Source organism: Tupaia chinensis, unplaced genomic scaffold, assembly GCF_000334495.1.
Source record: "Tupaia chinensis unplaced genomic scaffold, TupChi_1.0 Scaffold143574_1, whole genome shotgun sequence".
NCBI classification, from domain to species: domain Eukaryota; kingdom Metazoa; phylum Chordata; class Mammalia; order Scandentia; family Tupaiidae; genus Tupaia; species Tupaia belangeri.
The window spans coordinates 3151651-3177720 of NW_006203419.1; the positions used below are offsets into that span (position 1 = coordinate 3151651).

Below are 26070 nucleotides of genomic sequence, written 5' to 3' on the forward strand. Positions count from 1 at the left end.
GTGAGAGCCCAAAGCCTTAACCAGCACGCTGGCCCCAGATTTTGGATATTTAACTTTGATTTTAAGCATTTTTTCTATATTAGACTCTATTCATGATATATTTATAGAAACTTTCTCCAGTTTGCCATTGCTTGTATGTCCACAGTGAACTTTTACAATATAAAAGCTTAAAAAACCTTTTATATTTAATGTCATCAAATCTACCATCCTTTTAGGGTTTCTGAAGTTTGAGTCCAAGTACAAAAGTATTTTCCCACTTCTAAGCTATAAAGGAATCCGCCTTGTTTTATGCTAACATGGATGCAATTTCATAACTCTTACATTAGATCTTTAAACTAGTTTGAGGAAACAGTTTAAAGAAAACACTAAAGACAAGTACAATCTCTATTTTCAAAGTCCAAGCTGTCCTGGTTTCTACGGGCAAATGTCAGTACCATGCACGCTGTCCTGGCCAGAACTGCCAACCAGGCTCCTGGAATGGGCACTGCTGGGTGCTTCTTCCCTGGCCCACAGTGGGAGGCTTTGTCCAGGGAGAGCACAGGAATTGTGAGGGAAGGACGGGCTAGCTGGAGAAATTTAGGTAACCTCCTTCTCAAACATGATAGTATCAACTATTCCAGGCCAAGGGTTTGTTAGAATAACATAGTTATACTTAACATAGTTATACTTAAAGAGCCTGCCAGGGACTAAGGGACCTGAGGGAGTTCTTGGAGTGTGGCAGTGTTCCCTGCGGACCGTGGTGGTGGCCACAGAACTGGGCACAACTGGGTACAACCCGGCTGATGGCACGTGAGGGAGGGTCAATTTCACACTGTGACATACAGTGCCACCCACCCCGTAATGGATGTGACTTTTTAAAAAATTATGTCTATCAAGTGCCTGTTTTAGGAGGTGGGAGAGTTAGAAAGGTATTGAAGTTGACAACATATTCCTCAAAACATCAGTCCTGCCAAATAGCCATAAACCTTTAAGATTAAAAAAAATTTAAAAATTGCTTTAAAAATTAATTTAAAACAGGAAAGGAAAGGAGTGGAGCGGAGCAAAGCTTCCCTCCAGTACTTGGTGACAACGCTAGCCTCTGCTCCCAGGTAGTGCTGCTTTTGCCAGGGCCGTCATCTGCCTAAAAGGGAAGGATAAAGGAGGACGAAGCAGAGGGCCCCGAGAAAGACGAGCAACTCAGAGCAGGTAGGACTGTGTGGGGCGAGTGGGACCTGGCAGTCAAAGGAAACAGGCTGCAGAAAACTAAATTTATTAAACTCATATAGAATGAGAGGATTCAGTCTCTTAGTGCCCTGGAGCATCAAAAATGATAGCAAACAGATTAAGAAATTTGCAGAAAACATGCACTGCAGGAGGAGACCACCCAGAAAAGAGAGAGTTGAAGGAGTAAGCTCGGGTGGGCCAACTGCTGCAAGCTGTCCAGTCTCGGAAAACACCACTTGGCCAAAGAGGTGGGAAATCCTCGGGTCCCGGAAGGAGCTGGTCAAACACCCTTACCATGTTCTGATGCCTCTGTGACCGACTCAGGGCTCAGTGGGTCCTGCTGGTCAGGGTTGCTGGCAGCATGGCTGATGGACACGACTGAGTCCCTGCTACCTTCGCCAAGGACAAGCTGCTCCCTCAGGCTCCAGCTTTGCACAATCTACCCAACTGCCATCCCACTGTACCCAACTGCTTCCTTCCCACCCAAGGGCTCCCCAAATTACAAGAGCCAAAAGGCGAGTATGGACAGGGGCCAAATATGACCTCATTTGATGCTCATTAAGGATATTATCATTGTATATTATCACTGCTCTAAGATACCAAGTATCTGGCCAAAGTCACATGGCTATTAAATGACAGAAGAGACCCAGGCCATCTCTAAGACCAAAGGATGCAGCCAAGCAACCCCTCTCATCTTGGGTTATTACCTCCAGGTTTTTACTTGCTGTAAAGTGTATGTGCTTGCTGGAAAAACAGGGAGTCAAAAAACGAGAAATCTCTCCCCAGGGGGGATGGCCACGTCGCAATCCCTTCTCCTCCATTCTCCTCTCGAGATCTTGGGCACATATGCACACACAGCCGGCATGAGTTTTAAGTCACCAGGTCCAGGACTTGAACTACATGGGAGTCCAGCAACGTAACCATTACTCCATCTACTGGTTTCTTAATGCACTATTTAAAACTCTTTTTTTGTTTGTTTATGAAATGGTTGGTAGATATTTTATTCAGACAAAAAGAATCTATAAATTGCTATTTTGTGCCCACTTGATGCGACAGAATACAAGAGGCTTGACGTGGCCCATAAAGTAATTTTGACAAAAATGCTCACCCTGCATCCAGCTTGTCCCTCGCTCCATTTTGTGGTTTGTGACAAATAAGGAGGACTACAGGACAATGCCACAAGGACACAATCGGACAAACTCGGATCACAGGACAGTTGATGAGACAACTAGCCTGGACTCCTCAAAACGACAGTATAGGGAGGAAGGGGGCGGAGACTCTCCATTATTAAGAGACCAGAGAGACACGACAAACCAGCACACCACAGGCTTGATCTGACCCCGAATTGAACAGGTAAAGGGAACAGCTATAAAGGGAAGCTTATGGACAACCGAAGGAAGTTCCCACAGGCAGCATTTGAGATCACTAACGATTACTCGTTTTCTTAGCCATGCTAAATGGAACCGCAGTTACTCAGGAGAGCCTTGGACCCCTAGGAGAATGATCATGGGTGAACCGTCACGTAGTTTGCAACTTTATGTTCAATGTGTTCAAAAATTACATGTGTACCTCACATAAATACACACATGAAGGGGATGCGGGGGAAACGCAGTCTAAATGCCCCAATCTAATCACTGCACCCCTTTCCTTTATTCTTCCATGGTTTATCAACAGTCATGAGTTCCAAGTTCCCAGATTTAAGATCTCGAAGAATTCAGAAGCTGTCCCCTGTACTCGAGCACATGTCAAGACCCCCTTCAGGCCCCAGGAAACCCATAAGGAAAAAACAGGAACTCTCTCTCCTCAGGGCAGAGACCAAGTTCCTGAACAGGCTACGGGGAGTCTCTGGACCAACCCCGCACCTTTTCTCAGCAAAGAACTGTGATGTGCCCACAGTTGGGCCAGCCTGGGAATGGCAGGCGGGGCTGTGGGAGGCGCCGCCCACCTGCAGCCTTGCACTTTGCTGGAGAGGTCAGTGTGATGTCCCCACGAGAGAACTGGCACAGAAGGCCCGCCCACACACGCGCTGGGGCTCTTCTGCCACTGTTGCGTGTCAGTGTGGTGGCGAGGACCTTCTTCCACCCCAGCTCTGCATGGAACCGGGGTCAGGGTCCGGGACAGGGACTCCAGGAGCTACCATGAAGATCCTGAAGACTGGTCAGGCCTGACTGCTACAAGCTGCCAAAGCCAGGGTCGGGGAACGGGAGATGGGAGGGGGGCAGGGAAAGACACGGGGTTGAACGACCCTGCCCCATCTCTTGGGATTTGAAGGGCTTTGTGTTAATTTCCAGAAAAAAAGACAGAATTGACATTACAAATCAACCAGAATGAGGAGAACTGTTGAAGTCCCCTGGCTCAAGGGAACTCAGTAATGAGGACTTCTTTGAAAGTTAAATGCAAGGGATGGAAGTCAAAGGAGAAGAGGAAGAAGGAAAAGATGGGGGGAAAGCAGCAACAGCCACCCATCCCCTAGAGATGGAGGCTACGGGAAGCACTAAAGCCACAGAAGTCACAGAGGAACTGGGGCTGGCTCCACGACCTCCATGGCAGGAAGGTAGCAGTGTCGGGGAGAGAGGGAGTGCTCTGTGCCAGGGGTGGCGTGCTGTGGGGGAGGGAAGGCATCACACACGTGCTCACCAGCCACACTCACGGCCCTGGCCGCTCAGCCCCACAAGGAGCACCCACGCTGTGGCACCCCAGGGCTGGCACCCTGGGTCCTGCAAAGCTCTGCACACACCTGTGACACCTGAGGCTCCCCCTCCATTCTGGCTATTTTTCTGGAGTGAGATGGCTTCCGAACTGCATTCCGCTCTCGACCACAGAGCCCATGTGAAATGTGGAGGAGGAACGACCCGACCACAGCACTTCACTCCTCCCTTCGCACTAACTGCACGTCACCCGAGCTACCGCAGAATCTGGGGCCCGGCCCTCAGAGCCACGAGGCACAGCTAGGGCTTGTCCTCAGGCCGCACACCCAGAACCATGCAAGGGTGTGTAGGGCACTCAGAGCGCAGCAGGCAAACATGCAAGAAACAGGATTTACATGTGATAGGAGAGCTGCCTCAGCGCCTGGAAAAGTCAGAAACTGTCTTAGAAATCACAAAAGCTGAACCTGAAAACACTTTGCCTTTTGCTGCTCTAAGCCTGAAGAAATGAGGAGACAACTAAAATGAAAAAAAAAAAACAATAAAGAAAGAAAAAAAGAAATAAAAAAGAAAAACCCACACAGCTGCCTACCTGCAGTCCTTCTGGCCAGGACGCGGGAAATAAACCCGGCACCAGCCCACATCTGTCTGTCTCCCTTTTTCCCTGCCCTGTTCTATCCTCAAAGACCCTCTGCCCCAACTACTTCACCATTTTATTTTAGTCTGTTTTCAGCAGTAAATAAAACAAAGGATATTTATTTTAGGGCAGTAAAGGATATATTTTATCCTTAGGAAAAGGATAATTCTCAGCCTATGATGAGATCTATCTTATCAGCATTTTATAGAACTAAAATTTGGATTTTCATATTTATATACAAAAACTTCGCCAAAGAATTTTAGGAAACTTACAATAATCTACAAAAATACAATATATTCCTTAAAATAATGGCGACATGTCATTTGCAGGACACCTGAGGAAGCGTCCTCCTGTTTTCACAAAGAAAGCGGAAGTGGGCAAGGTCGCCTGTCCAAGGCCACAGGGCTGAGGAGCCCCTCTTACGTCCAGCTTGCCACGTGCTGGGAGCTGATGTTTCTCCCTGGGAGTGCAGGTTATGGCTGCCCCACGGATGATAGGTCCATGAAGTAATCCAGACGGCCAGCTCTGGCAGCACCGACGTTGCTGAGCCCCTGGGAGCGCCCCCACCCTGAATACGAGCCAGTGTCTGGTATCCAAGCACCAGAGTAGGGCTCTCACCCAGAGTGGGGCAGCCAAGCTTGCTCTGCTGGAAACACCAGAGGCAGGGCTGGGGTGTGGGGCTATGGCAACAGGGCATGTGGGCACGTGTGGCGTTTCTGCTCTCCTCATTCAACTCACAAGACACCCAGACAAAGGCATGCAAGGCGAGTGCCCCAGCACCGGGTAGCCCTGCCTTTCCAGGTACCATGGAAAGAAAGGGGGGCGGGCATAGAGGAATCAGCTTTCTTTGAAAGGGAGCTAGGAGGGGCTGGTCACCTGAATATACCATCGAGTACTCAGCAAACACCTCCACAGAGGGTGGCTGGCCAGGCTGCAGGGAGAGATCCATCTCAGCACACCTCTGCTGCCTCACACACACACACAGGTGGTGCACGGCAGGCCCTAGATGCACACTGGACCAATGCTGGAAAGAACCTACCAGCAATGGCTCGAGGTCTGGCAGAGATGGGAACCACGCCTCTGAGCTCACCTACTGGACTGGGGTAGAAGCAAAGACTCCAGGCAAGAAAGCCTCACTAGCACAGACAGAATTTGCACAGGAGTGCAACCACGTGCTGGAAAGACCAGGATTGCTAGTATGGGTGACACTGTGTTGGCTGGGATGAACCCCCACCCTTGAAGATATCGGTGTCATCCACTCAACTGCAGGTTCTTTAATCGAGGCAAAACAAGGCATAGTCCTTGCTTGTTTTCTTCGTAGTTCAGGGTCAGAAGCAGGAACAGACCTCTAGAATGTGGTCTAGAACTGAACCCCTCACTCAAATACTCTTAACCCAGTCAGACACACTGTCTCTTCCTGTCTCTGAATCCTCTCTCTGCCTCCCTGCAGGCTTCTTCTCATTTCTGCCCAGAACGCCTGCCTGGACCCACACCACCTTTCCTGGGGGTGTCGCCGCTGCCTGGCACCTGGTGCTCCTTCATACTTGGTACCAATAATAACCGTCAAGGCACAGCCCAGTAGCTGGGTCCGCTGCTAAGGAAGCCATGGCAGGGTCCTTGTACCCTACAGATAAGACACCCCAAACCCCAGCTCTGTCAGGAGACTTGGCTCCTGCCCCTGCCAGATTGGAAAACCCTCCCTCAATTATTCTTGGGCCAAAGGACCCTAAGCCTTTGGGACTGTTCTCAAACACCAGCTCTTGGTGAATCCTGGGCAGATTCCATGGTGTCTCCTATGTCACTGCCCTTTATGCTTTAAGTTGTGTGGTTTATTGTCACCTTTGCTCACCACCACGGCCAGTCCCATTGCCTGCACTTCTACACAGAATAGTCACTGCATAACTGTGGGATTGGGTTAAGACTCCTCTTTTCCCAGGTGAAGCCTATGGACACCACCCACAGCTCAGCAGGCACAGAAAACCCACATCCCGAGACCAGCACCAGACAAGAGCCTTCTACACACCCTCACCCAGCAGCCCGTTTCACAGACATGATGCCCGCTTCCTCGTTTACAAGCAAGCACATGGCCATGCTACGGTGGGGATGGAAGCAAGGGCTTGGCCCACTTCCTCTTCACCCCCAAGGACATGGATGGGGCTTGCCCTGGCATCTCCATAAAGAGAGCCAGAAAAGCTGCTTCCACCAAGCCCCGCGGGCACAGGGTGCACAGACATACACCCTCATCAGGCGGAGCTCTACATTCTGGGTCCCTGCGCCAGCCAACGGGTGTCGGTCCCTCTCCTGTTCTTTCTCAGCTCATCTGCTCTTCTGTGGGGGAGAGGAGGTGAACTGCAACGGCCTGGGATATTCCACTTAGGTCTTGTGCCCAAGAATAGTCCAGAGGGTGCCCGCCTATTGCCAACAGAACTCACCCAAAGTTCCTCCCAGTCCTCCCTGCCATGTCACCACTAGGCAACTACTGCAGGGTAAGCCATCAGTCAGGGGCTGGCAGGGCGGGGATTGTCCCTGGCCGGACACAGGGGGTGGGGCTGACAGTCATCCGTGATCACAATGAAGGCACCTTTTGTTTCCTCTAAAGATCAACCAACATTTCTTAGCTCCAGTCGCCCGAATGTATAGATGGATCGTGGCTACAAGTTCACTGATAGGTTAGCTGTTAAGAAAAAGACTATTTCCTTCCCCGAGGACCCGTGCCCTTTCAAGGTGACACTCAAGTCAGTCAACAGAAGGATTTCCATGGACTCTGGGTTTGAAACACACAGCCATGAGTGCTGCACCAAAGAACAGAAGAAGCAGCCAGCCCAGTTTCACTGCCCAGCTCAAGTCCTGCCTAGACCGCATCTCCTTCTGCTAGCAGGTCAGTGGTATGTCTCCTCCCCCCAACCCAGGGCCCCTCGAGGAGACCCTCCTTTCTGCTTGATATGGTGGCTATAGGCAGTCCAAACTTCAAGCTCATCAACCCTGTGGCCTTCAGCCCACAGGGCTTCTTTCCATCAGCAGACCCGCCCTCTGCCTTCCCCGGGTGTGACCTAAACTGCCAACCAGAACAGCCTACAGCGCTCACTGTCCTCCCAAGTCAGGCAACCCTCCTGAGGTCCCTGAGGCTCCTGACTCTTTGGCAACCAGTCCATCGCCTCCAATCTGCTGTCTATGCTATGTCCTCTGTTCCCACCTCCCCAGGGAAGAGGAGGCTGAATCTTACTCTGAGAAGCAAGAGGCAGAGCTCACAGGAGTACTCTGAGGACAGTCCTACTAGAGCGGGCACTGTGCCCTGAGCAGAGCCCTGGGGTAAAGCACATGGCTGCACTGTGAAGAGGGTGGAAGATGGGGAGGAGAAAAGCAAGCTGGCAGGAGGAGGCAGGAAAGGCTGTCTCCCTTCCTTCTGGGGCCAGCTCCACCCTGTTCTGGCTGGGATTGAGGATGCAAAGGTGAATGAGCCAACGTCCAGGCATCAAAAAGGGGAGCACGACCCATGAGTGAGGAAAAAAGACATGAAAACAAAAAAGGACAAGAGCCATAGGAGTAGCATGGGTACAGAATGTAGGCAAGGGACCTCGGGGGAGAATGACAGAGGTGTTTGGGACATGTCATAGGAGGGACTGGAGGGTGAGCAGGTGCTCATTGGGCAGGTGGTAAGCAAATACACAGGAGGGTAAGGTGGCAAGGCACGCTCAGAGGAGCCCACTGGCGGCCAGGGCAGGGAGGTTGGAGGCAGGGTTCAGAGGCACGACTGGAAAGGCAGGCAGAGCAGGGAGCAGGGACAAGCCTGAGCATGGGGCACCTCCTGGTTAACAGGGAGTAGAGCTGCAGCCAGGCCAGCACCGAGGAAGGGATGGGTGTTAGAAAGGCACCTGGTGGCACTAGGACGCAGCACAGAGTGGGTCAAAAAGAAGAGCCCTGGAGGCAGGAAACCACCTGGGACCTGAGTGGAACACTCTGGGACTAACTTTAAGGAACGCAGTGAGGCACAGGAGAGTGGGGCGGGCTGTCTGGCTTGCACAGCTGGGCCATTGACCAAGAGAGGAAATGTGAGGAGGCACGCTGCAGGGGCCAGGGGACCCACAGCCCCAAGTTCCTGCCAGTCTTTTCAAATGCCCTAGGCAGATGGCGTGGCTTCAGCATCCCACTTTAATACCCCAATCTCACCTGCATCCGAATGTTGTCTGCAGCAGAGTTGTGATTCCCACGCAGAAGAAAATGGTCCCGATGAGCTGGCTGGTGGCCCACTGGTCGAAGCCCACACACATGGCATCAGCCAGCAGAAAGGGCACCGCGATTGTGCCGCTGAAGCAGGTCAGGTAGTGCTGCGGGCGAGAGGAGAGGCAGGGAGAGGGTAAACCCTTCCTCATTGGCTCCTCATCCTAAACAAGCTCCCGCAGGCTTTAAAAAGCAGCCCACAGGAAGGATCTCAAAGTTTTTAGGTATACATTTGCAGCATGGGCTAAATTCTATTTTTTCCTCCTTTTTCCAGCATTTCTTTTTATTATTCTTTGTTATTATTCTCTTGCCTGAGTCCATGCCGGCACAAAGGAAGTTTTTAATATGAGCACTGCTATTTTATTCTATCGGGCTGTCGGAAAAGTCATGACTCATTTTTGCATAGAAAAATACACTATGACTTTTCTGATGACCCAGTATATTTTCACTAGAGACATTTGCTTTTTTTCCAACTGCTAAAACCACAGGGCCCTTCTCCTCTAATCTAACATGAATTATGTCATGCCAAAGCATTCTTGCACTCCTGAAGTAAATCCTAGTCATACTGTCTGTTCTACATGACTTGTTAATATTTTATACAAAACTTCTCATCTATAGTCCTAACAACAGTCTACTAATTATTTCTTTTTAAAAAAAAAAAATTCTCTCAGGGCTGGGGATTAAACTACACAGCTTTACTGAGCAAGACGTTTTCCATCTTCTGTGGTCTGGCACTGTTTGGCAAACATAGAATTGATCTGTCCCAATCAGGGTCAGTAAGGGCATACACGGCAGCTGTGGGGATCCTCCAGGAACAAGCTCATTCCATTCTTCCTTTGGGGAGCCCTCTGACTCCTCGTGGCCTGTGACAGTCACGCACCACTCTTCTCTGGTGGCCTGCTTCTGATTTCCGTCTGCGGATTTGCTACACGGCTTCCCATTTCTGCCCACCTACACCATTTACAGTGCTAGTAGCCCCTGACATACCTCCAGTCGGCATTTCTGGGGGAACAAACACTCCCATTCAGTACTCCTCAGAACCTGCTCAATGTGTGTCATCAAGAAGAATGTGACACAGGCAGGCTATCCACTCCTGTCTGACCAGGGGAGACTTCTTCCAGAAAAATATGAACATTTTAAGAGAGCGTGTTTTCTGACACAGGGTCAGCACACTTGGCCCAAAGTGAATTATTTGCCAAGACCACTGAGCTCCCTTGGCTCCAGCATCTACTTTGCTAGACACCTTCCAGTCCAGGTGACCAGAAGCTTAAATACCCGAAAGGAAGGGCAGCCCAGACTGCCAGCCCACAGCCAGGCAGGCAGAGCCCCGCTCCGAGGGAAGAAACCTGCTGGGCAACCAGACTGACTTTCTCCACCTTGGGTTGAACTGATCACCCAGACTGGAGAGAGGAAGAAGGGAAAGTCAGACCCCAGAACAGGCCCCACGCTAAGGCAACCAAAGCAAATACAGGTCAGGTGTGCATCTGAGAAAAGGGCCTCCCACCTTGTCCTCTTTCACCAAAAACCCTCTCTTTAATCTTAGAAGCGGGAAAAGTTTGCTGAAGAGAGAGGAGAGGGGTTTCCAAAGTTATGGGAGGACTCCATCAACTTGTGTCCCCTCTGGACGCTGGACGCTGCAGCACGCAGTGGCCGCCACCATGCCCAAGTCCCCTTCCTTTAGAAAATCAGAACAAAACCTCCCATCTGTATCCTGGCCAAGGCAACAATGTTCAGGGTCACCCATGTCTCATGGCAGAGTCGGCCATGTCAGTGGTTTGGTTATCTAGGCCAAGGACCGAAGATAAAAATTTAATTCCTCTCTTCTCCACTCTTGTACTTTTTTCTTCCCTCTACTCTCCTTTCTTTCCCATCTCTACCATCTTTTTCCTTCCTTTCATGTCATTTCTCTTATTCCCAGAACATTTTCTTTCCTTCTTTTCCCTGGCTAACCTGTTCTTCCTCCCGCTACTATGAAATTGAGGTTAACGATTCCCATCCATCACTCTTAAAAGAATAATTTATAATCAAGCCTCCAATAAATAAAAGTCAAAGTTGATTTTTTTTTTTCTTTTTATAAATCCAGATGGTGTACAATTCAAGCCCCTGCTGGCGGTTACCCATGCTAAAGGAACCATCTTACCTGCAACCCCAGAAATATGCACAGGTACCAAGGAGGAACATCTTCTATGGTGTAAATCATGTCTGACCTCTGGGGATCCAGGCTGCCAGTGCTATCCAGGGTCTCTGCGAGAGAGCTCTAAGAGCAAGAGGGAGGAAAGGAGGGGCTTAGTATATGCTAACTAATGCTAGCTCATTCCGTTCACTATTACTTAAAAATGACATTATCAGGACCAGGAGATGGTGTAATGGTTAAATCACTGGATTCCTATGTATTCAACTGTGGTTCGAATCCTGGACCCCAGTGGCTTAAACTTCACACTGGGTGTGTGTGCCCAAAATCCTGTGGGAAGAATGGAGGAGAAGGGATTGCTGTATGGCAATCACTGTAGGGGTGAGTTCTCACTTTCTGTCTCTTTGGCAAGCGCATACACCCTATACAAAAAAAAAAAAAAAAAAAAATCTCTTTTTAAAATAAAAAAGACTATCTGGGACCAGCAGACGGTGTGGTAGTTAAGGCACTGAACTCTCACACAACTGCCTGCAATTCAAGTCCCAGACCTAGAGGCTTGCTTTCTCATTTTCCCTCTCTCTGGCCAAATGAAGAAATAATAAATAATAAAATAAAATAATTTGTTTTTTGGAGAGGTTTTTGCTATAGGGAGCGTGTGCTCACCAGACAGACAGAGAGAGACATAGAGACAGAAAGTGAGAAATCACCCCCCAGGGGGGATGGTCACGCCACAATCCCTTCTCCTCCATTCTACTCTTGGGATCTTGGGCACACATGCACACGCGCCCGGCGTGAGTTCTAAGCCACCGGGTCCGGGACACGAACCATGGTCGACTACGTGGGAGTCCAGCGACATAGCCATTATGCTAACTGCTGGTTCCCAATAAATAATTTTTCAAATGTTATTTTTTTAAAAAAAATGACTATCAAGTGACTGCAACTCTCCTATAACTTTGAGCATTGGCCCCCTCTGATGTCAAGTACACTCAGTGGGACAGCCACGCCTCAGAATTTGGGGGTTCAGGGCCCCTTGGCATTGGCTCATTTCTAAGAGCATCCACTTTCTCTGAGCTTTTCCTAAATCCTAGGAATCCTTGTTATGGACAGGGATGCTCCTAGGCTGAGACCATAAAGGGATACCGTGGGATTCATAAGACCCCAAATGAAGGAATGTTATAAACCATTAACCACCTCCAAGGAGCACTTATCTCTCCTCCCACCCATCCCATCCCTGCAAGAAGGATCTTTGTACCCAAAAACAAAGCCCCATACTCTCCTATCAAAACACTGTAGCTGGGCCAGCCAGGTGGCATAGTGGTTAAGGAGGCTGAATCTTTCATGACCAACAGTGCAATTTAATTCCCAGACCCAACGGCTTAAAGAACACACAGAGGGAACCAGCAGTTAGCGCAATGGCTATGTCGCTGGATTCCCACGTAGTCGACCGCGGTTTGCGTCCCGGACCCGGTGGCTTAGAACTCACGCTAGGCGCACGTGCATGCGTGCCCAAGATCCCGAGAGGAAAATGGAGGAGAAGGGATTGAATCATGACCATCCCCCCTGGGGGGTGATTTCTCACTTTCTGTCTCTATGTCTCTCTCTGTCTGGCGAGTGCACGCACCCTATAGCGAAAACCTCTCCAAAAAAAAAAAAAAAATGAACACACCGAATGCATGTGTATGTGTGCCCAAAATTCCAAGAAGAGAGTGAAGAGAAGGGATTATGGCATGGTAATCCGCCTGGTGGGTGCTTTCTCACTGTCTCTAGTCTCTCTCTCTCTGGCAACCACACATACTCTATAGCAAGTATAAAAAAACAAAAACGAAACACTGTAGTATAGACAAAAATGTTGAGTAAAAAGCAAATTTCAAAGTATACAAACAGGATGATTCTAATTTTATTTAAAAGCTGAGAAACTACAAATGGATTTATAGTTTGTGAAAATTTTTTTCTTCTTTCCTTACCATTAGTAAAGATTTTTTTAGTGTCAAGTGCTTTGCTTCTCTTCTTTTAAGAGAGAGACAACACCCCCCCCCCACAAAGTCTTGCTGCAATGATCCACCCCAGCTCAGGCAGCCCGCATCATGGGCCAGCATGTGTCTGACATACTTAGGGAGGGCTCCACACAGGAACCTGGAACCTTCCCAGGTGGGTCGGCCTCACGGAGGATCTAAAAGTATTTAAGTGTCACAATTACAGGTGTTTCACCCCTGCACCACCATCTGACCTGCAAGTATTCCATGCTTTTTAAGCCAAAATCATCACACAAAGACCATACACTTCAGGTTATAATCCAGACAGTTCTAGTCAGCTTTGGCATCACTTTTGAAGTTGATCAGTATCTGAGTCGAACAGAAAACTCAAGGGAAATCCGATTTTCCCACATGCAGCTTCAAATCTGCTCTGGTTCCTAAAGCCCTATGAACAATTTCTTGCAATTCTTGGAACCTGAGATATATGTCTTTTTTTTTGGTATTTAGTCTTTTATAAACTACCAAGACAAAAATAAAATGAAAAGATGTTCTGCAAAAAAAATACAAGGATAATGACATTGTATCGGGCCTATCGGGAAAGTCCTGATGCATTTTTGGATAGATAAACAGAGAAAAATGCTCATGACTTTCCCAGCAATCCGGTAAGCACCCTCTGATGAACGTGGTCTTCAGAAGGATGCCATGCTCAGGGAGAAGACAGCATCTCCATTTCCCATGTAGAGGGGACAGGAATTTGGAGGCCATATACCCTAGTACAAAAGAAGTGACATGCTTAACCTTGCCTTTTTCTTTTTTTTTTTAAAGAATTATTTATTTTATTTTATTTATTATTTATTATTATTATTTTTTAATTTGACCAGAGAGACAGAGGGAAGGTGAGAAAGCAAGCTACCAGGTCCAGGAATTGAACCCCAGTCAGCCATGTGGGAGCCCAGCACCCCAACCACCACACCACCTGCTGGCCCCAAGTCTTGCCTTTTACAGCATACAGGTAAGTAAGAAGACAGTTGATCTGATCCCCAAATCTAACTGAAAATGACCTTTTGGAGAGAGCTTTTTCTTCTGTTCCAATAATGGGTATTGGTAGGTCTGCATTATGAGAAATATTTTAAGTAAAAAGTGCATTTAATACACCTAACCTACTGAACTTCACGGCTTGGGTGAGCCTACCATGAAAGTGCCCAGAACACATACATTAGCCTACAGTTAAGCTAAACCATCTCATGCTGCGTGAGGCTGACTGGGCCCTGGCTCTCTGCTGTCCAGCAGCACAAGAGTGTCACACCGTCCATCACTAGCTTGGCAAGATCAAAATCCCAAACTCAAAGTACTGTTTCACATCATCAGAAAGCTGAAACACTTGAGACCAGCAGTTGGCATAATGGCTATGTCACTGGACTCCCATATAGCCGACCGCAGTTCGAGTCCTGGACCTGGTGGGTTAAACTAATGCCAGGCACGTGTGCACGTGTGCCCAAAATCCTGAGAGGAGAATGGAGAAGAAGGGATTGCGGCATGGCCATGCTCCCCCCCCCGGAGGGGGGTGATTTCTCTCTTTCATTCTTTCTCTGTCTTTTTGGCGAATGCACGCACCCTATAACAAAAATCTCTCTAAAAAAAAAAAAAAAAAAAGCTGAAAAACTGTAACTGGAACCATCATATATCAAGGATTAAGATGTCTCAGTGTCACACATGGAAAAAGACAGGCTCAATACGATCAAACTGAGAGGAGAAAGGAAAAAGGCAAAAAGCAGAATAAGTAAACTGACTATCAAAGATCGCTAGAAAGCAATGGCAATACTGAAAGCTAACAAATCAAATATTACAATGATAAATACAAACACAGAAAAATAGTATTTCTGACCAAATTAGATAGTAGAGAAGAGGAAGAGTAAAAAGAAAAAAATACACCAATTTTGTAAATGTCTGTGGTAGGAAATACAAAAACAGTGAAATAAAAGATTAGCATATCATTCTGTAGTTATAATTATATGGTTATCCACTAGAGAAAAATCTAAAAGTTTTTAAGAATCACCCCCCACACACACATACATGCTTGTCTTACTGACAGATATAAATAGCCTCATGTCAACTATTTTAAAAGCACAAGATTTCAACACTTTCTCAGAGCAAAATTCAATTCTAGGCTGCCTATAAGTGATACCTAAAGCAAGGTGGATTCATAAAGGTTGAAAAGAATGAGCAAATTCACATGGAAAGAAATACAAATAAAGCCTCAATTACCATCAAACAAGGCAGCTTTCCAGCCAAAGAGCATTAAGACAGACAAAAGTGAGAATGTTTCAGTGAAAAAGGGCCCAAATGCCATAAACATATTATAAGTATCTATGCACAACTAAGAGAGACTTTGCAAGCAAAAAAATCCAAGACATAGGAGAAATTAAAACAAACAGTGGAGTAAGCAGGTGGCATGGAGGTGAAGGTGCTGGATTCCCACGTGGCTTATTGTGGTTCAAGTCCCGAACCTGATGGCTTGAAAATGGCAACAAATACATAAGTAGGTAGATAGACAGATAACCAAAACCCAAAACAAAAACAGTCATAGCAAACTAACCTCTCACAGGAAATGTGAAATGGGCAAAAAAAAAAAAAAAAAAAAAAAAACCCACACACATTAACAACCAATAAGACAAAACAGATATTTAGCTGTTTTCAATTAAACTAGAACATTAATAAAAATTCAACCATAAGGAAGCCGGCAGGTAGTGCAGTGGTTAAGGTGCTGCTGGACTTTCACATAACTTGACCATGGTTCCAGTGCCAGTCCCTGTGCCTTAAAACTCACGCTGTGCGTGTGCGTGTGTGCCCAAAATCCTGAGAGGAGAATGGATAAGGGACTGTGGTGTTGTCCCCACAGGGGGTGACTTCTCATTTTCTCTCCCTCTGTATCTCCAGTGAGCTCTATAGCAAAACTGCAATAAAACTGGAAATTAATAAACAATCAAAAACTCTATTTTAAAATGGCAGACTAAAAAATGAGAATAAGCCCATCCACAGTGGCATAGGCTGTGGATGCCTGCTGGAGCCACATGAGCAGTCTGGGTTTGGATCCCTGGTTGACTCAAACGTGCCAGGTGCAGCTATGCACACCAGTGATCCTGGATGACTGGGAGACTGGGGCTCACAGCATGGCATCACCCTGCTAAGGGTACCCCTTACAACGAAATAACCACACTTAAAAAAAAAAAAAAAGGAAGCAAACAAATAAAATAAATTACATATGAAAATGTAATTATTATCCACTGGATATAACTAAAGCAGTTCTTTATTTAGTTATTTTTTGGGGGAGAGGTTTTTGGTATAGGATGTGTGCGCTTGCCAGAAAGACAGATACAGAGAGACCGAAAGTAAGAAATCACCACTAGGAGATGGCCACGCTGCAATCCTTTCTCCTCTGTTCTCTTCTCGGGATATTGGACATGTACACACATGCGTCCCGCATGAGTTTAAGTCATGGGGCTGGGACTCGAACCGTGGTCGACTACATGGGAGTCCAGTGACATAGCCATTACGCTAACTGCTGGTCCTCTGGGTGGCGATTTCTCACATTCCCTCTTACTGTCTCACTCTGTCTCTCTCTAGCAAGCAAAAACACCCTCTGGCAAAAACCTAAAATAATAGTAATAATCTACCAGGCCAGTCCCATAGTCTAGTGGTTAAGGAATCCAGATCCTACATGGCAGATTGTGCTTTGAATCCTAGCCCTTGTGGCTTAAAGAAATCCACTGGGTGCATGTGCATACATGCTTTAAATCCAGACAAAATGAAGATCTGGAGGAGAAGGGATTGCGGCATGACCACGCCCCATTTAAGAGTGCTTTCTCCCCCTCTGGTGGCAAGTGCATTCTCTAGCGATTAAAATAAAATAACTTATCAAAAACTGATCTCAGAATTAAAAAAGCCCCAAATTGACTAATTTCCAAAGTGAAAATAAATGAAGCTCTCAAAGGTATGTTAAAAAATACCCAGATTGGGGACCAGCAGATGGCATAGCAGTTACGTCACTGGACTCCCACAGGGCTTAACTTGGTTCAAGTCCTAGACCCAGTGGCTTGAAAATCTCAGGTGCATGTGCATATGTGCCAAGATCCCAGGAAGAGATGGGATTGTGATGTGGCCATCACCCCCCACCCCCCCACCCCCACCCCTGGGGGTGATTTCTCAAGTACCTTCTCACTGTATCTGTCTGTCCCCTCCCTACTCCCTGTAAGTGTGCACGCCCTAAGGCAAAAAACCTCTTAAAAACAAACAAAAAAATACAGTATTTCAAAGAGAATTCTAACCAAGCCTTTGAGTAAACACACACTGGGGCCAGCTGCTGGCACAGTAGTTAAGGCACTGGATTCCTACATGACTGGCCATGGTTCAAGTCCTGGACCTGGAGGCTTGCTTTGTCACCCCACCCCTGTCGTTCTCTGATCAAATTAAAAAAGTAATAATAAAATAAATTAAAATAATTATTTAAATAAATAAACACACGCTCACATTATATATAATATTTATATATCTTATGCATATACACACATTCCCATTTATTTAAACTATTTCTAAGAAAAGGAAAATAACACTACCAAAAATCTTTTATGAAGCAAATGTAATACTGGTATTAAAAACCTCGTAATGACAATAACCATCTCTGGCCAATCCCCTTCATGGACATTAATGCTCGAATATGAAATAAACATTTATTAACAAACAAAATCCAGCACCATATTCTAAATAATGTATCACAATCATATGAAATTTATTTCAAAAATACATTGATATTTCAATATCAATTGACTAATATAACTCATCATATTAACAGTTACTAGGAGGGAAATCATATAATCCTCTCTACTTAGAAAGCATGCAATAAGGTGGCTGGATCCCACATAGCCTGCTGCACGGTTCCTGTCCTGGATCTGGTGGTGGCTGGAAAAACATACCAGGCATATATTAAGAAGGATGGCATAAGAATGGAAGACAAGAGAAAAAGGATTGTGGTGTAGCCATCCTCCCTGCGGGGTGCTTTCTCACTTTCTCTCTCTTTCTCTTTGTCTCTCTTAGAGGAATGCATTCATCCTCCAGCAAATTAAAAATAAACAAAGTACTTGCCAAAATTCAAGAGCCCCCTGGGGGTGGGGGTGCTTTATGCCTGTCCCTCTCTAGCTAGTGCACATGCCCACTAGCAATTTCAAAAATAAAATAAAGATAAAATAAAGATCTCCTAAAAATCAATTAAAATACCAAAACCAATAGAATAATTGCACGAAACAGTCTTGCACTGCCTAACGAGGTTTAGAACAAGTTCTAAACATGTTGTAAGTACATTCCACCAGCTTTACGTAAATACATTCTTTGAAGTTCCTACAACTACAAAATCATCTAACAAAGCATTTCTCAGAAAGTCTCCACATCATAAGGCAGCACATGACTGTGTATGAAAGGAAGTTTACAGAAAAGGATACACAAATAGATCTTTTGTGTGTGAGAAGATACATGACCTCGCTAATGAAAAAACCCAAGATAAAGTTACTTGGTGACAGGGCTAGTTCCATAGCCTAGTGGTTTGGGGGAGGGGGGGAAGGATCCCACATGGCCAATTGCATTTTGAATTTGGGCCCTAGCACTTGGGAAACACACTGGGTGCATGTGTATGCCCCACACAAAGAACCCAAGCTGCCTTTTAGTAAGTACAAAAAACAACTCATTAAAGATGTACAGTGATTGAGGCCAGCAGGTGGAGTGGTAGTTAAGGCGCTGGACTTCCACATGGCCAACCGCAGTTCAAGTCACAGACCTGGTGACTCATTTTCTCACTTACCCTTTCTCTCTGTGTCACTCTCTGGTCATATTTGAAAATAATAATAATAATTAATAAAGCCAAATAAATAATTTTTTAAAAGATGTACAGTGATTAAATGTAATGAAGATTTTTAAAAACTTATTTTCTAAAATTGTGATCAATAATGATTTTCAGTACCACTACAACCATTTCCAACACATACAGAAATTTTGTGAAAAATCTACAGAAGAGTAAAATACTAGTATTGCAATGGGAACAGCAAAGCTGTTTACTTGAGTACTTGTTTGATTTTTGTTCCAAATGCTCCCACTACATGAGAACCCCAGTGATGCTGAGGACATTGCTTGGAATGGGCGTGAGACACAATACCACTGGCGAGGCATCCTCCTCATCTTTCCAGGGTGAATTCCAAAATGGGTCCCCTGGAGCTAACAGCATTAACCGTAAGGGGTTCATGAATTAACAGATGCTAGAAAATTCAAGTTTTTGATCAAATAAGCAAATGCACTGCAACGATCAGCTACCTATAACTAGGAAAACACACATGGACACGGAGAGTGTAAGAACGGTAACGCTCGCCCTCGGTTCTCGTCTCTCCTTGGACATCCAGTTCTTATTTCCTAAGAGAAAGCGCTCTCCAGTGTCATCTGAAAAGCAAGGTCCCAAGGGCAGCATCCTCTGGTGGGATGAGTTCTTTGCACAAATGTAAGACAGCAGGGGTTCTAAATATTTCATTTTCATCGTCTTTCAAAGAGGGATACTAAGAGCACCTTTCTAACAGGGTTCTGATGAGGATGTGATGTGACAGGCAGCCTTAAGCATCCGGCTAAGGGCCTGGCCTACTTAGCAGACTAGGCAACGCAGGGCAGCTCTTCCCATCATCCTCCTTCTGTCCATGAAGCAAGGAAAACTGCCAGTAAGAGGAAGATACTCTACCCCACTGGCATTCAAGGGGATGAAAATGTACCAATGTATAGACATGGATAGAAAAGCTTCACTCAAACAGGAAAATAAATGTCTACATGAATGTGTTTGACAGGTTCCTACAAACAGATCACTACTATCAGCAAAAGGTGCAACTACAGAGGTTAAAAGGTCCCCAAATGTTAAAGCTCCTTGCCCTGCATGTCAAAAGCCCACCATCATCTTCTGGACAATGGAGGAGTACTTTTTCTGCAGTAAAAACAACTCTTCAGTTTTTAAAGAGAGATTTTTGCTGTAAGACATGTAGACTTGCCAGAGAGACACAGAAAGCAAGAAATCACCCCTCGGGGGGATGGCTACACTGCAATCCCTTCTCCTCCATTATCCTTTTGGGATTTGGGGCATGCTTGCACACATACTCAGCATGTTTTAAACCCCTGGGTCTAGGACTCGAACCATGGTTGGCTACGGGGGAGTCCAGCACCATGACCCTTATGCCATCTGCTGGTCCCTAGATCTTTTTTAAAAAGTCTATCAAATAGCACTCAATGAAATCAAGAAGTCTCAGAACTGTGATGCAATCTGGAAATTCCCAGTGATCAAACTCAATGTGTTAGACGTAGTGGTGAATTCAAAGAAAAAAGGAAGTCAAAGTATCTTGACCCCCTTGGGGCAGCTATCTCCTGGCCTCTATGAATATGGTCATATAGACAGACTCTTCCAGGATAGGAATGAGGCCAAAATAAACAAATTCTCCCCACTTTCATATGTAATTTCCATTACTCTGGTCAAAGGGCTTCAACGAAGGCATTTTCAGTCTATGTAAAGTACCTTGGCTGGCTTCCCACATTCTCTAATTTACTGCACATGTACTATGTACAGAAGTACTATGTTAGTGCCTCTACATATAGCACTTCCTTCTGTCCTCGCAACAGCCCTAAAACAGATGCTGATATATTTCTATTCCCAGTTCAGAGAGTAAAAACTAATGGCCAGAGAGCTTTAGTGATTCTCTACAGGTCTGAGTCAAATTTGCACCCAGACCTAACTAGACCTCAAGCTTTTAACCAGTCCCCTATGGCATCCTAACTGGCTTTTTTTTTTTTTTAAGAGGTTTTTGCTATAGGGTGCGTGCACTTGCCAGACAGACAGAGACAGACAGACAGAGAGACAGAAAGCGAGAAATCACCCTCCAGGGGGGATGGTCACGCCACAATCCCTTCTCCTCCATTCTCCTCTCAGGATCTTGGGCACACATGCACACGTGCCCAGCGTGAGTTTTTAAGCTACCGGGTCTGGGACGCGAACCGTGGTCAACTATGTGGGAGTCCAGTGACATAGTCATTACACTAACTGCTGGTCCCCTGACTGGCTTTTAAGAAGCCTATGGCCAGTCCTGTGGCCTAGCTATTTAAGGGAGCCAAATACCACGTGGCTGACCACGGTTTGAATCCCAACCCTGGCAGCTTGAAAAATACACCAGATGCCTATGTGTGCGTGCCTGGAATCCTGACAGCATGGAGAAATGCAGGGGAAGGATCACAGTGTGACCACAGTCCACTGGGGAGTGTTTCTTCCTCTCCCTTGCTCTGTCTCTAAGGTAAGTGCACATGCTCTCTGGCAATTAGAAAACTTAAAAAAAAAAAAAAATAGACAATGACCCCAATATGGTTATCTTAACTGCCATTGCAACCATTTAACATGGGTAACTTCTTTTTGTTGTTTTAAGAATTATTTATTTCTTCTTATTATTATTATTTAATTTGCTATAGGGCATGTATGCTCACCAGAGAGAAAGAGAGAGGCAAAATGAGAAAGCAAGTTGCCAGGCCCAGGACTTCAACTGTAGTTGGCCATATGGTAGTCCAACACCTCAACCACCATGCCCCCTACTGGCTCCTAAAACTGGTAACTTCTATTCCTCGTGACTCTTCCTATTTCCATTATAAAGTGAACACACCCACACAGACATATACCCCCTCAGAAGGGTGGACAGAAAGCCCCCGATGGAGGCCACACCGTCCCAGTACTGGATCTGGAGCAGCAGTGGTGGATGTGAGGGGGTGACGCGAGGAGGTACCTTTTCCGCGATGCCGTTTTCTGTAGTGTAGATTGCCATGAGCTCGGTGTCTTCATTGTCCTGCTCCCCACTGGACGTGGCGCCTCCATTTATCACCACCTGAAGAGAAACACTGTGTTTAGAGGTTGTTCCAGAGTGCACTATTCTGCACTGTGGAAACATTTTCACCCCAAAAGTCTTCTGTAATTCCTTTCAGAGACCAAAACTGCATGTTTCACCCATTCAAACAGCAACCTTCTGGATTTTCATAGCTGAAACTCCTGACAAGTGTGTGCTTCGGCAGTGACCAGCAGGCATGCATTTTTGGTGGATGAGACATGTGCTCCTTGTCCCACGTGGTCAGGCTGTATGAGCAAGAGGCTCCACTAGGGGAGACCAGAAGTGAACATCCCAGAGGAACTGTGCAGAACAAGACCCCAGAGCCCTGGAGGGCCAGGAAGGCTCAGCTGAAGGGCCCTGACTGAGCAAGCAAGAGTACCCTAAGCCGCCTTAGTTAAGACTCCTTCCCATGTGACCATCTGATAGCAACCTCTAACATGGCATTCCTAAGAGGAAGAAACAAATATTCTAATTAGAGCTTTTGGTATTTAGTTCTTTCTTGCTGCAATGACCTACATTCCACTGGCATGGACATTTGCTTGAGGCATTAAGGGATGAAAGGAAGGTCTACGTCAACAAAACCTAGTTTCTGGGCCCTCAAGGAAAGACCAGAGCTCATCCTTGAATGACATCAGAGGAGCTAGATGGGCCCTGGCAGGTCAGAGCCTTTTTCCATGCCCCCCCACCACCCACCCTAGGAGGGGCAGCATGATCGCCTTGGCTTTTGCCAGCCTGTAGCAAAAACCTGAAAATATTTTTACTCTTTAGCTAAATGGGTCCATTTCTAGATATCAATACTAAAGAAACAACAGTGAAAGCAGAAATGACTTTAAGTCAAAGGAAGTCATCACAATTTAAGTAAAATAACAACTGCTTATAAACCACTTAGGTTTTTTTTTTTTTTTGGAGAGGTTTTCACTATAGGGTGCGTGCACTCGCCAGACAGAGAGAGACATAGAGACAGAAAGCAAGAAATCAGGGGGGATGGTCATGCCGCAATCCCTTCTCCTCCATTCTTCTCTTGGGATCTTGGGCACGCATGCATGCACACACACCCGGCGTGAGTTTTAAGCCACCGGGTCTGGGACGCGAACCGCGGTCGACTACGTGGGAGTCCAGCGACATAGCCATTATGCTAACTGCTGGTTCCCAACCACTTAGGTCTTGAATACTACAAGGAAAATGATTTTTACGTGAAGATTGCAACATCAGAGAAAAATGCAGTGAATTGAATTAACTTACTTCTTAAGCACGGGTAAGTTAAATGTATGGGTAACAGCATCCATTTCATTTCTGGATTTACTTATCTCATGAGAGAGAAGGAGATATATACCCCTGCCAAGGTCTCACCACAGCACAGTCCTGCCCCAGTCAGCCAGGATCCCAGGCATTCTGAGCGGGTAAGAGTACATCCTAAGCCACTTTAGTTAAGACACCGTGTCTGGAGTGTTTGGGTTGCTCAGGGAATCAAACTAATGCTTCCCATGTGAAATCAGCATATACAGCTACCATGCTGGGGCCACAAACACATTTGGAAAAAATAGGTTAACAAAAACACATAAACGGTTTAAATGCTCCCACTGGGAAATGAATGAGAAAGAACCCAATGGTGGGCTGGCTTGGTGGGGCAGCAGTAATATACTATTCAAGCAAAGCTGGATCCATATGGAAGAGCATGGGTTTGGCTCCTCCGATCACGTGTATGCACAAGGCATGCACACCCACGATCCTGTCTGGCTAGGAAGGCTGGGACAGGATGGTGTGAGGATCATGGCATAAGACCTTGTTGGATCATGGCATAAGGTACTTGTCTTTCTCTCTCTTGTCTCTCGCACTCATAAAGGAAAGAAACTTTCTTTTTTTAAATTTGACCAGAGAGGGACAGAGAGAGAGAGAGACAGAGAAAGAGAGAGAGAGAAAGCAAGCCAGCAGGTCTGGGACTCGACCCATAGTTAGCCATGTAGGAATCCAGCGCCCTTAACCACCATGCCACCTGCCAGTCCCAGGAAAGAAACTTAAAAAAAAAAAGACAATTGAGAGTCTAAGAGAAAATACAGTACAGCATATAGAAGAGTCAGTATCAGTAATTCATAAAGAATACCTGTAAGTCAATGATAAAAACCACAATCCAAAGGAAATGGGTAAAAGATAAGACTATATAATTCACAGAAATAAAACATAAAATAAAACGCATGAAAATCTGTTACATCTCTGGGATAGTCCCAACAGACAAGTGGTTAAGGGAGCTAGATCCCACATATCTGGACAATAAGTAGTCTCAATTCAGACCCGGTTGGTGGCATAAAAATCACATTAGGGGGACCAGCAGTTAGCTGAACTCCATGTAGTCTACTGCAGTTCGAGTCCCGGACCCGGTGGCTTAAGCTCATGCCAGGCACGTGCGCGTGTGTGCATGCATGCCCAAGATCCTGAGAGGAGAATAGAGAAGGGACTGCGGCATGGCCACCCCCCCTGGGGGGGGGGGATTTCTTGCTTTCTGTCTCTCTGTCTCTCTCTGTCTGGTGAGCGCACGCGCCCTCTAGCAAAAACCTAAAAAAAAAAAAAATCACATTAGACATGTGTGCCTTGAATCCCAACCAGAGGGAGAAATGGAGGAGAAGGGATTTCAGGGTGACCATGCCCCACTGGAATGTGCTTTCTTCACCCCCAAATGCCACCTTGCCCTGCAAATACATGAACACTCTGGCAATTAAAAAAATTTAAAAGAAGAAGAAGAAGAAGATGAAGAAGAAGAAGAAATAATACTGGGTCTATGTAAAAGGCATCATGACTTTCCTGATGACCTAATATATGTCAGGGCACACCGACTAACATCTGGCATATTACAAGCTTTCAATAAAACTTAGCCTCTTAAAAAAAAATCTGTCCTATCTTATTTAAAACTACAGAAATGATGATCAACATAAAATTTCATTGCTTAACACAAATATGGGGGAAAATTTAAAAGATGAATCTAGTGTTAATCAGTGTAGGAACAGAACTACTCTCTTAAGTTCTCAGAAAGAATTTAAGGATTTTTTTTTTTTTTTGTAGAAAGAGGTTTCTGCTATAGGGTGCATGCACTTGCCAGAAAGCTAGAAATCACCCCCCAGGGGGGATGGCCTCGCCGCAATCCCTTCTCCTCCATTATCCTCTCGGGATATTGGGCATGCACACACACGTACCCAGCGTGAGTTTAAGCCACCGGGGGGAGGGAGGGACGGGGGAACCAGGCAATGGGATTTAAAATAGGCATCTTCTTGGATCCATCAATTTACTCAAAGAAAATTATTCTCCAGAAAAATCCACGCAAGTGATATGTACACTCATGGGTGACCACTGCAGGACTGTATGAAATGTTGAATATCCGAAGCTCTGAATGTTCGTCAAAAAGACAGACACTACTAAATGGTATAACCACTTAGAGAATAACATTCAGCCATTATGAAGAATAAATCTGCTGACCTGGTGGTTAAGGCACTGGGTTCCCATATGGCCGACCACAGTTCAAGTCCTGGACCGGGTGGCTTGCTTTGTCACTTTCTCTCTCTCTCCCCCCCTACTTCTCTCTCTAATGAGTAAATATGCCCTATAGCAAATATAAAAATAATAATAATGAGGGACAGCGGGTGGTGTGGTGGTTAAGACAACTGTACTCCCACATGGCTGACTGAGGTTCAAGTCCTGGACCTGGCAGCTTGTTTTGTCACTTTCCTCTCTATATATCTCTCTGGTCAACTTAAAAATTTTTTAAAATTAAATAATGACAATGAGGGGACCAGCAGTTAGAGTAATGCCCAAGATCCTGAGAGGAGAATGGAGGAGAAAGGATTGCGGTGTGGCCATCCCCTCTGGGGGGTGATTTCTCGCTTTCTATCTCTCTGTCTCTCTCTGTCTGGCTGGCGAGCACACGCACCCTATAGCAAAAACCTCTCCAAATAATAATAATAATAATAATAATGGCAATGAATAAAAGAAATAAAAATTAAAAGTTTAAAAAATAATACGGAAATAAACAAAATTAAAATAAAATAAAGCTGATACACTAACAACGAAAGAACTCCAAGAAATACTGTATCAAAAAAATACAAATCAATAAGCCTAGAACTATCCCAATTGTGCTTAAAAAATAAATTAAAATAACATAAGCTAGTATCTACCTTTGAAGACAGCCTACCCCTACCGCTTAAGAGTGTCCTTTCACTTTCATTCTCCTCTGCTTTGCACTTTCATTTTACTTTGCTATAAAACTTTATAATAACTTTTTTTCTTTCTTTCTTTCTTTCTTTCATTTTTTTTTTTTTTTTTTTGGGGGAGGTTTTTTCCTAAG

The 26070-nt window shown here is 45.8% G+C and overlaps 1 protein-coding gene across 3 annotated transcripts in view; it reads right to left on the minus strand.

Moving 5' to 3' along the window:
* The window catches only part of SLC23A2 (solute carrier family 23 member 2), a 136689-nt gene that overhangs the window by 39305 nt on the left and 71314 nt on the right, over positions 1-26070 (minus strand). For all 3 annotated transcript variants that reach the window (XM_027766473.1, XM_027766475.1, XM_027766474.1), the window contains exons 3-5: positions 21642-21740; positions 10844-10960; positions 8653-8810 (exon numbers count right to left, since the gene is read on the minus strand). In XM_027766473.1, the coding sequence (XP_027622274.1) occupies positions 8653-8810; positions 10844-10960; positions 21642-21740 (374 nt within the window). The remainder of the gene's footprint in view (positions 1-8652; positions 8811-10843; positions 10961-21641; positions 21741-26070) is intronic.